This window comes from Mustela putorius, unplaced genomic scaffold (assembly GCF_011764305.1).
Source record: "Mustela putorius furo isolate JIRA1106 unplaced genomic scaffold, ASM1176430v1.1 tig00003903_pilon_pilon_pilon, whole genome shotgun sequence".
Classification (NCBI taxonomy): Eukaryota; Metazoa; Chordata; class Mammalia; order Carnivora; family Mustelidae; genus Mustela; species Mustela putorius.
Window position 1 is genome coordinate 4,069,038 of NW_025422051.1, and position 14,596 is coordinate 4,083,633.

The 14,596-nt window shown below is 51.4% G+C and overlaps 2 protein-coding genes across 6 annotated transcripts in view; one reads left to right on the forward strand and one right to left on the reverse strand.

Moving 5' to 3' along the window:
* ZNF674 (zinc finger protein 674) overlaps window positions 1–7,412 on the reverse strand; it is a 30,244-nt gene extending 22,832 nt beyond the window's left edge. The window contains exons 1-6 of one of the 5 annotated variants that reach the window (XM_013057579.2): window positions 7,281–7,412; window positions 6,407–6,510; window positions 5,524–5,717; window positions 4,553–4,597; window positions 626–752; window positions 229–324 (exon numbers count right to left, since the gene is read on the reverse strand). In XM_013057579.2, coding sequence (XP_012913033.1) covers window positions 229–324; window positions 626–752; window positions 4,553–4,567 — 238 coding nt within the window. In that variant the 5' untranslated portion in view covers window positions 4,568–4,597; window positions 5,524–5,717; window positions 6,407–6,510; window positions 7,281–7,412. Of the gene's footprint in view, window positions 1–228; window positions 325–625; window positions 753–4,552; window positions 4,598–5,523; window positions 5,718–6,406; window positions 6,511–6,590; window positions 7,234–7,280 lie in introns of those variants that run through there. The other 4 variants (XM_013057577.2, XM_013057576.2, XM_013057578.2 and 1 more) reach the window with 4 other exon arrangements.
* Window positions 7,198–13,009, forward strand: LOC123388591. Its single transcript, XM_045068406.1, has 2 exons — window positions 7,198–8,308; window positions 12,294–13,009. The coding sequence occupies exon 1, from the start codon at window positions 7,446–7,448 to the stop codon at window positions 8,052–8,054; it is 609 nt and encodes a 202-aa protein (XP_044924341.1). The 5' UTR covers window positions 7,198–7,445; the 3' UTR covers window positions 8,055–8,308; window positions 12,294–13,009.
* The last annotated feature ends 1,587 nt before the right edge of the window (window positions 13,010–14,596 follow it).

Below are 14,596 nucleotides of genomic sequence, written 5' to 3' on the forward strand. Positions count from 1 at the left end.
CAGCAGTGGCGGCCATGCGGTTGGAACCCCAAGAAGGACAAGGGGGCTGCAGAAGGGTGCTGGGCGGGGGCATCATGTGGATACCATGGTGGCTGGTTTCTGTGAACCCAAGTCATGTCCCCGAGCCTAGGGGCTTTGAGAAGCACTCCCAGGCCTGCCCCTGACACCCAGCTCCTGCTGACCTTCTAGGTCCCCGGCCCTGGCCCAACAGGCCCTGTGCGTGCTCACCTGGATGGTTCCGGGCTGGCGGCTCTCCCTCTGCCCCCATGGCCTCTTCTACTTGTCCCGGTCTCAAGACCTCATCTGGTTTGGTAATAAGGTATCCTGAAGAAGGAAAAGGACACAGGACGTCATTAGTAATGCCGGAGGTGTTCTGGAACCAAGACCCAGCCTTGCCAACCGAGACAGTCTGGCCTTGGTGCGGCCCCATGAGGACGGCTCTGTGCCCCTCAGTGCAGAACATTCGCCAAGAGGATGAGAGCAAGACACCCCGGGTGGGACTGCAACTTCCTAGTGGTGAACCCGAGGCCCCGGCTCATTCTGGGCTTCAGAGGCCCCAGAGCAGGTAGCAGCTGAGGTGAGCCGAATGCATGTGTCCCGGTCACCCTGCACAGCCATCCCTCACCCACAGACACCAGGTGGCTGTAGTTCTCCAGCGTGACATCTCTGTAGAGGTTCCTCTGAGCAGAGTCCAGTTGCTGCCACTCCTCCAGGGTAAAGTCCACGAATACATCCCTGAAGGTCAAGGATTCCTGCAACGGCACATTCTGTATGAGCCCGGAGTGCTGGGATCGGGGAGCGGGACACTGTGTCCCATCCACAGTCGTCTACACATGGCAGAGATTCAATCCGGCGTCCACCCCAGAAGACCCCGGACAGTGGAGGACAGACTGGCTTACCTCAGAGTGGAAGGTCACTTGCCCAGGGTCACAAAGCAAGGAAAGAGGGATGAAAATGCATGTGTTCTGCATTCTACGTCCACGTTTCTCAACACGACACTGCCCTGCCTTTCTTGACACAACTGTTCCCTGCCCAATTTGAGACCATGTAGTGTATGGAATGCTTCTGTCACCTACATTATTTTAAACTTTATAAAGAAACAGAAAAGGTGGTAAAGATATCTTCCTCCAGAAATGCAATCTCAGCTCACTGACTGAACACCAACCAAGCTGCTAAGTCCAGAGAATATCAAGATTGATAAAAAGAGACACCTTTTCTGAACTGAAGGTGTGTCCGTCTGGTAGAGAAATACCAAGTTTAGAAATGCACACAGGAAAGGGACAGAGGGCAGGAGGGCCGGCTACCTGTCCTCTAAGGGCAACGGGAGGGGCAGTATAGGGAAAAGAGAATAGAAAGAAGTCAGTTTTGCTCGGGGCAGGCAGAGAAGGCCTCGCAGAGGACAGAGAGCTAGGACAACAGTTATAAACACAGCTCTTCAGTCAGGACTGTGAGGAGACAGAAAATATATCCTAGTCTTGGCTCTAGGTCCCTGTTGCAGAGCCCCCCAAACCCTTACAAGTCCCCACGTGAGAAGAATACAAGGAGCATCTCATGTTCTTATGAGGAGACTAGAGGTGCACGGCAGGGGCTGGGGACCAGAAAGGCCAAGACATGACTAGAAACTCTGGATTTTCAGCCCCACCACCTTCTCCAGAGATGGAAGAGGGGCTAGAAATGGAGTTGACAACCGATCATTGTTGCGTTATGAAGCTGCCATAAAATCCCCAGAGCATGGGTTTTGCGGAGCCTCCAGGTGCGGGAACGCATCCACATCTTGGGAGGACGATGCTTGCCGAGTCCACACGGACAGAAGCTCTTGTGCTCAGGGTCCTCCCAGGCCCTACCCTATGTGTATGTTCATCTGGCTGTTCATGTGTATCCTTCCTCATATCCTTTAATAAACCAGAAATGTAAGTCAGCATGTCCCCGAGTCCTACAAGACGCTCTAGCAAACAGTCGAATCCAAGGAGGGGGCCACCGGACCTCTGACCTATGGCCAGTGGGTCAAAAGCCTGCAACTGGGGGCTGGCATCTGCCGGGAGGTGTGAGAGGCGGCAGTCTGGTAGGATGGAACCCTTAAGCTGCGGGATCCGATGCTATCTCCGAGGACACAGTATTCCAACTGAGTTATGTGTAGGATACCCAGCAGGTGTGGCAGAATGTCTGGTGTGGGGGAACCTTCCACATATCAGTGACCAGAAGTGTCAGAGATAAAGTGTTCTACGTGAGACCAGGGGAGACATGCTGGAGAAAGACACAGTAGAGAAGGGCTGGGCTGTTTCCATACAGAAGAAGGCCACACAGTCACCCGAACGCTAATTGTGGCTAATCAGCCTGAGAGGTAACCGGAAGCAGGAGGGTGGGAGTCTGCATGGGCAGCAGATGGAGGGGAAAAAGGAAAGGTCTGTGTTTGGTCTTGGCAGCACCAAACAAATGCTCACTTTTCGGAGGGCCTGTTGTCCTATCAGAGAGAGAGCAAGACCCCCCCTGCTGACACCCTGACACCCTGCCTGTTCCCCCTGCACTGACTGGTCTTCAGTCCGGGTGGCCCAGGTGGCACCCATGGGGCCCCAACAGGCCACATGGGGCAGCCGGTTTCCCAGCGCTGCAGATGGAGACGAGCCAGGACATGCCTTGTGTGGCAGGACAGTGACAGGCAGGTGTCGCCAGCAGGAGGAGTGCTCAGAGCGACCCACCCCTCCTGTTACCTTCCCAGGGGACAGTGCAGGTGTCAGGGACCATGACCACACTGGTGAGCAGAGGGGAACCACTGGCTCAGAGGCCCTCAGCTGTCAAAATTCACGATGCACAGAGCCTCTGACCTAGAAGCCTCACCCCCAGAAAGCTATCCTGCAGAGGAGACCCGCTCCTCTGAACCAACAGAACCATACACAGCTAAGTATCATTGCATCCTTGATGATATCAAAAGACCAGAACATCCTCAATGTACACCCCTGGCAGAAAGCAAATATATAATATGGTAGTTCCAGCCAGCAGAATGTCACAGAGCCGTTAGTGCCAATGGCATACCACCCGGGGGTGATATAGCCCTTCAGGGTACAGCTGGCAAGGTCTGTAGAAACTCTTCGTTGTCACCACAAGGGGCAAGGGGTGGGGACATTGGCATCAGGGGAGTCCATGGCAGGGTCAGTTAGATATCCTCCAACGCACACAACCGCCCTCCACAACACAGCACTGCCTGGCCCCAAATGTCAAGCGTGCCCAGGGGGGAAAACGGGTTGTTCAGACACACAGTGAAATACAATGATTGTGGAAAAGTCCAGAATGTGTTGTACTATACGATGAAGGAAGAGATCCAAAGTAAATGGCACTCTTACGTGGAAAGAGATGTACACACGTGATCTCTCCAGGATCGTATGAAACAAGGAAGGAGATGGGGCATGGGGTGACAGGGAGAATTCATTTTCACCTTTTGTTAAACAAGCTTTTAATGTTTTACCATATACACCAATCATCTTTCACAATGCTCAATTCAATGTATTAACTCTGTATTCAGAGTATGTGTTTAGGATCTTGACATCCAGGGTCTCAAGTCAATCAGGTGCATCATTTATTTTCTGTAGCCTCTTTATCAAATCCAAGGTTAAAGGGCTCCATAAAACCAACTAGTTTCCTTTTCAACTTTCAACAGCCCGGGAAAGCTGAACGCAGAAATGATCTGGTCTTTAACATTTTGCGACAGTCGTAATTAGTCTGGGATCTGGAATAGCCAATTCAAGCGTGAATACCTTTGACCCCCAAATCCAACTTCCCGATGTAGCCTCCATAAACACTTGCACTACTGAACATACACGTAACAAGTCATCCAGGAGCCACCATATAGAACAGAAAAAGAAAATTCAAAAGCTGAGTATGTACAAACAGAGCAACAGGTGAATGACATACCCAGAGCACTGCACGAAACGGGAATCTTTCTGTGCTGAGGAGGACCACCACCCAGAAGAGAACGAGGCAGGAAAGGGAAGATGACAGTGGGACTCGGATGGCACTTGTGCAGACACTCATCCAACAAAGCCTACAGACCCGTTTTCAGCTCACGAAACTGACGGAAACACAGCCACCCCACCCCATTCGCATACTGTACCAGCGGGCACTCTGAGGAGAAGCATGGCATTGGGCACAGAAGAAACGGAGATGCTGGGACTTCCTAGTGCACAGAATGTCAAGCACAGATTTACTTTCATTATTTGAATAGAATAAAAAAGTAAACAGTGAGGTGGAAGCGAAGACACAGAAAAAGTGGGTCTCTGGGCTTTAGTGAGCTTCCCTGAGAAGCAGAACAACAAAGAGGAGGTGCATTTCCCAGAGGAAGCAGCAGACGAGACCCGTCATTTTCCTTCTGTCTTTTCTCATTTTAGATTGTTGGTTTTTGTGGTGAGGGGAAGGACTGGAGAAACCGGAACTGGATTACAGCTGGAATGGAAAACAGCCGCAGCAGAGAGGAGGGACAGGTTTGTCGAGCTTACAATCCAGATGTCCCAAAGCTGCCTCAAGTTCGCTGAAAACTAGAGGGAGGGGATAAGGAACTTACCTGGGCTGTGGCCATCCTGTTCTGCCTTGGACAAAGGGCGGAGATCTAGGAAGACAGAATGAGGGGGGTCGCGAATTCAGTGCGTTCAGCCATGAGACCATCCCCACCAGCCTGAGGGCAATCACCCGTGCACCTGGGGAGAATAATGTGCAGCGAGCCTGGAAGCTCCAGCCTGGTCCCTGGGATGTGGATAAGCTCGTGTGGGCTTTGCACAGGACCTGTGTCTATGGGCTTCCAAAATGCCCAATGTGAATCGAGTTTCTCTTCCTAACATATATAAAAGCAGATTACAAAAACGCAGGTGCAGCACAAGCTCATTTGTTCCCCAATTATGTACATACTGAGGAACGGCAGTGTCCCAGAGTGGTTACTAAAATATTGACACTGGTTTTCTCTGACTGGCGATTTCAGTTCTCTTTTGTTTACCTGCATTTTTGAATGTGGATATTATCACTCATAAAACGGATAACACTGAGCCCCAGAAGTGACAAAGCCTGGGCAGAGTCTGGAGGACAGGGACCCCTGCCTGTGGTTTGCAGGAGGGAGACAAACCAGGGCTGGAGAAGGGGCAGGGAATGGGGGGGCAGGAGGCAGAGAGGGAGGTGAAGAGCCCAGCACTGGTCATTCCCTGAGGAGCTGGAAGCCACTGACCTTGGCCGCCTGTGAACACTGCCCTTCACTGCCCTCCTCCACCCTGTTCCCGGCTGGTGACGTCCTCCTTTCCTGCTCTTCCCTGCTGGGCAGTTTTCTCCCCCCCCCCTTTTTTTTTTTAAAGATTTCACGTATCTATTTGACATACAGAGAGTAAGAGAGAGAGAGCGCGCATGCGCGCAAGCAGGAGCTGTTGCTAGCAGAAGGAAAAGCAGGCTCCCCACCCAGCAGAAAGCTCCAATGGGGCTCAATGCCAGAACCCTGGGATCATGACCTGAGCCAAAGGCAGACGCTTACCCACCTGAGCCACCCAGGCATACCTGCTTGGCAGTTTTCAAAACAAAGTCTCCACACAGAGTTTCTGCAGAGTAGCTGCTGTCATCGCAGCACCCCTGGGGCAGCCTCAGGACACCAGAGTTCAGCTGCAGGCAGCTTAACGTCTCATGCTCTCAGACCCAGTCACAGCAGCACCAAAACGAGGCAGCAGAACCAGAAGACAGCGGACCTCTGACTACTTGAAAATTTTACCAAGGAGAAAAGAAAACCATACAAAAGTGTTCTGCACTTTACTCAGAGCAGGGGGAGTGTCAACATTTGTGTGGAGGTGGGTGTCAGAAACAGTGAATTGGAAAAAAAGGGGGCCATTATGCTGTGCACACAGGCATGTCAGCAGAGGAGACAGTCCTGCAAGGCTGGCAGTGTCACTCGTCACCCTGATCCTGCCCTTGCAGGACCGGGGCAGGCTCCCTGCCTCATGGCACCGTCCCTCCATCCACTTGGACATCTCATCTCTCTCCTCCAATGGGGTCCAACTGCCCACCATCACACAGTGGGCATGCTCTCCCTCAGCTGGAGGAGGGACAGAGGCCACTGCAGGTCCAGCTCTTCCTGGACCTGCTAATCCTCTAAGCCTCCACCCCCTGGCCTAGGGTCCGGGTCTGTCCCGGGAACCTACACCCCCTGCACTGGGTTCTGGCTCTGTCTTGAGTCCCTGCCCTTCTGCCCCAAGCTCTGGGGTTGTGCTCTGAGGCTCCTCCCTCTGCCATGGGCTCTGGGTCTGGGCTGAGGCTCCTCCTCTCAGGCCCCTCAGAAGAGCTCTCTTGTTCCTAAGGATGCAGGACCTAAGGATTCAGAGACAAACGCGTTTCAGCTGGGACCATCCCTGCGGCACCACATCTGTGTCTCTGACCCAGGGGGACTCACCTTCTGAGGCCTCAGACTGGCTCTTCTGTAGACTCGGAAGCCCAGGTGCAGGTGAGCTGGGTCCCGCAGTCGGTGAGCCCTGGTCCCAGTGACGCACCCCGCTCCTGCAAGGAAGGACCACACAGGAGATGCAATCAGCAACCCCTGTGATGGACTGAAGCTGAGGAAAACTCCAGTGTTTTACCTTATGCGAGGAAGCCCAAAGCCTCATCTGAGTTGGAAGAGCGATGTTCAGTAGGACCCTATTAACACCAGACAAGGAGCTGAGCACTGCCTCTGCAATCAACTCACGGCCTGCTCTGTCGCTTTTATTCGTCCAGTGAAAATGGGGAGGGCCCGCTATGTGCCTGTACTAAGCGCTGCAGATCCACCAGGGAACAAACTCGGCAGAGGTCCCCGACCTTGTGGAGCTCTAGATCCACCAGGGAACAAACTCGTCAGAGGTCCCCGACCTTGTGGAGCTCTATTCGAGCCTCTATTCAAGGCAGACAGCAACCACAAACTTGATCAATTTCGGAAACGGTAGTTAGAAAGGCCAAGCGCTAGGCAGGAGGGAAACAGGCAGAAGGATGCCCCGGGGTTGCGTGGCCGTGTGACTTGGGACAGCGGCCTGAGCCTTTCTGTTCTTGCTTCCTCGCAATAAAACGAAGATAACCGTAGCACCTGCTCACAGGCCGTCAGGAAGAGGAGCGGGGACCGCAAAGGTGCCTCGCACTTACTAGGCACTCCGCAAACTCACTGACTGTATCACTCGCCGCCGCCCGCATCCCGACGCCCGCACTCGGCCCGTCGCCCAGTGCCGCGAGCCCTCAGAGGCGCGAACCCACCAACCCCGCCCTCCCCTGCAGCCCGTATCCGCTCCGCCTTCCCGTACTCGACTCCCACAACCCGACGGTCGCGGTGGATAACAACAACCGGCGCGACGGCGCGCCGCTCTCGGGTCAGCGGAGCACTTCCGCTCCTGTCGCCCCGCAGCCCGAGGTCGGAGCGCGGCGCACGCGCACGGAGACGGGGCGAGGGGGCCGGGTCCGCACTGTCTATGGGCAAGATGGGCCGTGTCGCGGACAGTGATTCTGTCGGGGTTCCTCTGCGGCGCGAAGCGGCGACCGGAGCGTGCGAACATTTTCCGCGACGAGTCGCACATTCAGGCGCGGGACGGGCTGGGGCGGGGCGGGAATGGGCCTCCGGGCGGCGAGGCGCCGGCGGAGGGTTTCAGCGGCTCCAGTCCCGCCGCCTCGGAGGCCGAGGTGCTGTGTCCCGCGCGTTGTGGTGCGCACCGGCCACCCCGCAAAGCCACGCTCTCCGCTTCCTTCAGCTCGTCGGAATAAGAAACGGTAGCGGCTCCCGCTGCCGTCCTCAGCGGCACAGGGGCGCGGCCATCTTGGGGGCGGGGCCGTTCCCTGGGAGCCGGGCGGGTCCCGGGTCCGAGGGGGCCAGAGGGCAGGGGTCAGCCCCCGTCGGGGGAAGAGTCCCGGAGGAGAGCCTGGGCGCGGGGCTGGAGGGCAGCCACACCCACAGACGCGGACGCCTCTGCCCGATTCTCCTGAAAGAAATCGTGCTGCTCCAGTTTCAGGGACCCCGGGCGTCCTGGGAGAGTGTGGTTTTGCTGACAGCACCGCCTAAAGAAGCAGAGAGTTTTGGTCTCTGACAGTGGCAGGCACTGGTGGCGTGGCCGCTAATAAAGCCTGTCCGTGCCGTTGAGGAAAGTTTGCTGTTTCCGTCAGGGTGTGGGGAAAAGAGACCAAGGGTGTGGCGCCCTTGTAGCTGCCTGGGCCCCGAGCAGAACCCTGGGCCGGTGTCAGGTCAGATGTGCCCGATTCCTTGTGAGCTGGAGCCACAGGTGCCACGCACTGTGAGGGAAGCCTGTGGCAGAAACCGTCACGCAGTCCCGCGTACACGTCGGTAAGCTTCCACGGGAACATACTGCTTTCTCCCTGTCTTTCCCTTTGCTCTCTAGGAGTGAACTGAGGTTCCCGGTGGTTTGGGGGATTCCTAGCCGGGATCTACAGCGCAGAGTTCTGGGAAGTGACGGCCCAAGCCTTTAGGATCCCAGGGAAAGAGCCCGCTTTCCGTGAGGCGCGTGAGTGGGTACTGCTGCCCACTGTGAATGCATTCCGTGTGCGTTTGTAAGTGACGGCCAGACTTGGAGACGCCGCCTGTTTCTTTCTAGAGAAGAGACCTGCTGTCCTTTTCGGCCATCACCGTCGGGAGGCAGGAAAGGTTTAGCCGAGTTGGTATGCTAGTGTCCCTAGGACAGCTGAGAAACCCCAGCTGCCGAAGTCCCTGGTGCTGGGCCCTGGTCAGACTCTCCCGGATCCTCGTAAGACACGGGCAGGTGCTCGCACAGAAAGGCTATGCCGAGCGGTTGGCGTGGGGCCTGGGGAAGGACACGTGTGTGTTACTCCGACAACGGTAGCATTTCTAGTGTGACTTTGCCATTTCAGACCGGAGAAGCATGCAAGGTGTTCTTCCGGTCCGTCCTCTGCCCGGGATTTTCGGATATATCAGTCCATAGGGGGGAAGGCTTGTCTACAGCACTTTCTGGCCCCTTGGGTCACAGCGGAGGACCACCTGCCTAAAGGGCTGTTGTGACTGACGTAGGGCGCATCTTAGAGCCCCAAGCCCAGGATTGAGCCCACATTGGGCTCCTGGTTTGCGCTGGTGGTTTACGCCCTCTCGCACACACTCGGTAGCACGTTGGTGCCGTTGCTGTACCTTCCCATAGCGTGGGCTTCCCCTTTGCTGCCTTCTTGCGCAATCGTGCCCGTGCCCGGTTCCATCCTTACCCAGGGTCACCACTCATACTCACCTGAAAACATTTTTTCCCGTCGGCCTCTAGACTTCTAATGAAGTGAAAATTAATTGTAAAGGGTAAACCCAGGAGACCCGGATTGCTCGAGGCCCGTACATTCCCCAGAAAATCCTGTTGCGGGAGCACTGGTCGTTGTCTGGCTCCCGGGAGACCACTGCTAAGCCCCTGTCACATTCTGCCTAGTGAGACTGTAGTCTGAGCATCGCTGTTCCAGTGTGGCCCGAGAGCGTCTGCAGACAGTGTGGCTCAGGGTGAAGGTCTGGGTTTGTCTGCGTGAGGCCCTGGGCCGTGCTGTATTAGTTTGGCCTCTGGAGGGCGGTAGCCTGAGTAGCTACTGTCAGTCACAGGGATGCCGCCAGCCAGCACAACCTCCCAGCAAGGCCCCAGGCCCCAAGACTGGAGCGAGCTTCCCCGGCTGGCCGGGCATGGCAGGTTTTGTCACACACATGGTTCCTGGGAGTATGAATCGGTGACCTTGGGACTCCTTTGGGGGGCAATCACTGCCATGACATGCCTGGCTGTTTCCCTTTGCTGCTTCTATTCCGCATGCTTTCCCGCAGTAAGTCCTAACCATGCATCAAACAGCTCACAGGCCTCTGAGAAGCAGAACAGCATTTCTGAGTCCTGAGTCCTAGGGCATCATGGTGCCCAAGCGGGGCCTTGGAGACCTGTGTCGCACCGCTGTTGCAAATGCTCAGATGGTTACTCACTCTCTAGTGTGTTTTTGCCATCCCAGGACGTGGACCTTCTGAACCCAGTGAGTCCGCTCTCAGCAGTGCACGAGTCGCAGCAGCGGCATCTGGGAGGCCTGGAAGGCGCGGCAGTTGCTTTTTCATGGCTGAGGAGCAGAGGGCCCGGTGCATGCCCTGCGTGGGAGCTGAGCAAGTCTGCTTTCTTGCAGTTTTTAATTCTACTTGTATAGTTACCCTAGAGCTTATGACAGACACCACCGATATATTAGTCTCTTGTAGATGAATACCATTACTTCCTCCCGAATTCAATGATGTAAAAAATTGTTGCTCAGTTCCATCCTTTTGTTCTGTTGTCAACCTGGTTTTTAACTCTACGTATATTTTATTCCTCTCGATGTGATACTATAATTGTTTAAGACCGTCAGTGTCTATATAGATTCACCCACTTATTTTCTCTTTGTAGTCCTCTCCATTCCTTTTTGCCCTTTTATTTTTTAAGGATCATTATTTTCTAACTTTAAGGTGTATCTTGAGTATTTATTTTAGGGTCAGTTGCTGAAAATTAATTTGATCAGTTTTGGTTTTTCTGAAACCAACTTTATTCCATCCTTATTTTAAAAGGGTGTTGCCTCAGGGTGCCTGGGTGACAAAGTTAGTTAAGTGTCAGACTCTTGGTTTTGGCCCTGGCCGTAATCTCTTGGTCATGAAATCAAGCCCTGCCTGGGGCTCCATGATTGGCTCGGAGTCTGCTTGAGTTTCTCCCTCCCTCTCCCACTGCCTTTCCCCACTGTGTGCTGGGTCTCACTCTGTCTGTCTCTCACTATCTCAAATAAAAAAATAAATCTTATAAAATCTGGGAATAGAATTACAAGTTAGCAGTACTTTCATTTCAGCCCTTTAAAGATACCATTTCATTCAGTCAGTTGAGTGTCCAGCTCTTGATTTCTGCTCTGGTCATAATTTCAGGTTTGTGGGAAGGAGGAGCCCCTCACTGGGCTCTGCACTGAGTGTGGACCCTGCTTGAGATTCTCTCTGTGTGGTGCCTGGGTGGCTCTGTTTGCTAAGCATCTCCCTTTGGCTCAGGTCATGATCTCAGGGTCCTGGGTTCAAGCCAGTGCATGGCGTTCAGTATGCGGTGGGCAGTCTGCTTCTCTTTCTCCCTCTGATTCCCTCCATCACCACCCCCTGCTCGTGTTCTCTCCCTCTCTCTCAAATAAATTTAAAATCTTTTAAGAAAAAGAGATTCTCTCCTTTTGCCTCTCCCTCCTGCTCACACACGCAGGCTCTCTCAGAAAAAAAAAAAGAAAGAAAGAAAGAAAGAAGGGGAAAATAAAGATAGCACTTCATTGTATTCTGGTTTTCATTGAATTTGTTTAAAAGGCAGCTGCCATTTTTATTGTTCCTCCTGTGAAGGTGATGTGCCTTTTTTCTCTGGCAGCAATTAGATTTTCCCTTTTTCTCTTTTGTTTTCTCTTTTGTTTTCACTGTGATTTGCCTAGCTCTGATTTCCTTTGTATTCATTCTGCTTTGCATGAGTAGAGAGCTTTTTGAATCGATGGCTCATTATCTTTTATGAATTTTGGTATCTCTTCAAATTGATATCCCTTCCAGTTAAACATATATTGGATCTTTCTACTGTGTTCCATGTCTTATATTCTTTCCATTGTTTTTCTTTTTTTTTCCCCACAGTGCTTCAGCCTGGACATTCTCTACTAACTCTCTTCCCATTTACCAAGTTTCTGTTATGCTACATCTAACATCTATTTAGTGCTTAATTTAAGCTATGTTTTCAGTTCTAGAATTTCCATTCCATTCTTTGTAATAGATATCAATCATTTTGTCACCTAATTTCTTGACATAGTAATCATAGTGTCTTTTTTTTTTTAAGTCTGTGTCTGATAATGCAAATATTTGGATTGCTGTTGGGTTTATTTGTATCATCTGTTATATCTTGGTTTCCTTCATCTAACTCATGGCAGCCTGTGATTTTTTTTTTCTCAAACACCAGAAATTGTATATGCAAAGTTTTAAAAGATTTCTCTGGGTTGCCTGGGTGGCTCAGTGGGTTAAAGCCTCTGCCTTCAGCTCAGGTCATGATCTCAGGGTCCTGGGATCAAGCCCCACATCGGGCTCTCTGCTCCGCATGGAGCCTGCTTCCTCCTCTATCTCTGCCTGCCTCTCTGCCTACTTGTGATCTCTGTCTGCAAATAAATAAATAAAATCTTAAAAAAAAAGAACAGTTTACTCCTAGTACCCAGATCTTGATTTTTAGTACCATTCCCCCTAAAAGGAAACGAGAGGGTTTTAGAGGAATGTCTTGATTCTGGGGCTGGGAGACTACATGGTGAGCATGGGTAACTTACACGCTGATCTTATGCTCTAGAAAGCAAAGATGGACTCAAAGCCAAATGGGACATGTCTAAAGGACGCAGGAAGCATCATGAAGGACCTTCGCTGGCCACATCTGAGATCATTTGAACACCAATAAGTAATGGCTACAATTTATTGTAATACACTAAATAAATAGATAAAAATCCATGAGTTCATTGTGATACTCAAAAAAGGAACAAAAAAGATAAAAGAAGAAAAGAACAAAGCTCTTTGTCTTATTCTTAGAATGAGTTCTAACTTAATAGCGAGGGAACTGCATACAGATTTATTGGGGAAAAACATCTGCAAGAGGGTAAAAAAGATAGGGTTGGACAGAGGGAGGATTTGCCAAGAATGTAATTGCAACCAAGGCCTCAGACAACCCTACGGGGAGCTCTGGAGCTGAGATGGCCCTTCAGAGTTGTCCCAAGTTGAGGAGATTGGGCTGGACTTCTGTATTCCTACATCAGACACGCATTGACTACCGCCTGCACCCTGGGCAGTGGTGGGGGTGAAGTATAACTTCGAGTGAGGTAGTTCTCTGTGGCTGAGAGAAGTTTCCAGTAAGAGACAGGTGTGAGGTCAGAAGCTGATTCTCCCAGAAGCTGGGGGGATAATGTATTGGCCCTCAACAGGAGCTCTGAGTGAATACTACAGTATTCACTACAGCAAATCTTTCTGTTTCTATTAAGAAGCAAGACACCAAAGAGGGCGTATTGTCTGACCCTTTTTAAAAAAAGATAAAGAAGATATGGTCCGTATATACGATGGGATATTACTCAGCCATCAGAAAGGATGAATACCCAACATGGGTTTTCATCAACATGGATGGTACTGGAGGAGATTATGCTGAGTGACATAAGTCAAGCAGAAAGTCAATTATCATATGGTTTCACTTAATTGTGGAATGTAAGGAATAACATGGAGGACATTAGGAGAAGGAAGGGAAGATGAAGGTTGGGGGATTGGAGTGGGAGATGACCCATGAGAGACTGTGGACTCCGGGAAACAAACTGAGGGTTTTAGAAAGGAGGAGGGTGGGGGGATGGGTGACCCAGGTGATGGGTATCTAGTACATGGAGCACTGGGTGTTATGTGCAAACAATGAATCTTGGAACACTACATCAAAAACTAATAATTTACTGTGTGGTGACTAACATAATAAATGAAAAAAAAAAGATTGATTTATTTGAGTGCAAGCGAAAGCAAAAGAAGGGGAGGGTCAGAGGGAGAAGCAGACTCCCCACTGAGCAGGGAGCCCGATGTGGGGCTCAATCCTGGGACTCTGGGATCATTGCCTGAGCCGAAAGCAGATGCTTAACCGACAGAGCCACCCAGGCACCCCTTTCACTACAGCAGCTATTCTATAAGAATGCCACCTAATAAATATTAAAAATTGATGTAAATATAAAATCACTTTTTTACATACCTCCATGTAACCATAATTGATTCAAGCAAGGAAGCTTAAGGGATATTTTCTTAGTTTGAACTGTTAAAACAAATACCATAAACTGAGTAGCTTATCAACAGCAGAAATTTACTTTTCATAGTTCTGGAGGCTGGAAGTCAAAAATCATGGTGCCAGTATGGCTGGCTTCTTGGCAAGAGCCCACTTTCAAGTTGCAAATGACTGTGTTCTTGTATCCTCACATGGTGGGAAAGGGGTGAGCTAGCTCTCTGCCCTTTTCTTATTAGGGCACTAATTCCATTCATGAATCCACGCTCGTGACCTAATCACCTCCCAAAGGCCCCCACCTCCTAACACTATCATATTGGGGGTTAGGATTTCAACAAATGAATTTGAAGGGGGGGCACAAACATTCAGTCCACAGCAGATGTTGAAAGTGTTTGATAAAAGGTGGTTTTAGGGGCACTTGGGTGGCTCAGTGGGTTAGGCCTCTGCCTTTGACTCAGATCATGATCTCAGGGTCCTGGGATCGAGTCCCACATCGGGCTCCCTGCTCAGCAGGGAGCCTGCTTCCCTTCCTCTCTCTCTGCCTGCCTCTCTGACTACTTGTGATCTCTGCCTGTCAAATAAATAAATAAAATAAAGGGAAAAAAAGGTGGTTTTAGAACAGGTCCTTAAATGTAGAATCAAAGCATCACTCTAAGATTATTTGCTCCTTGTATAGAAAACTTAGCATCACAAACAGCGGGTTGCATTGTAGCACCTATGACATATTCTTGGCAAAAATGCTTAACCTGGGGGTGCCTGGGTGGCTCAGTGGGTTGGGTCTCTGCCTTCAGCTCAGGTCATGATCTCAGGGTCCTGGGATCCAGCCCCGCATTGGGCTCTCTGCTCAGCAGGGAGTCAGC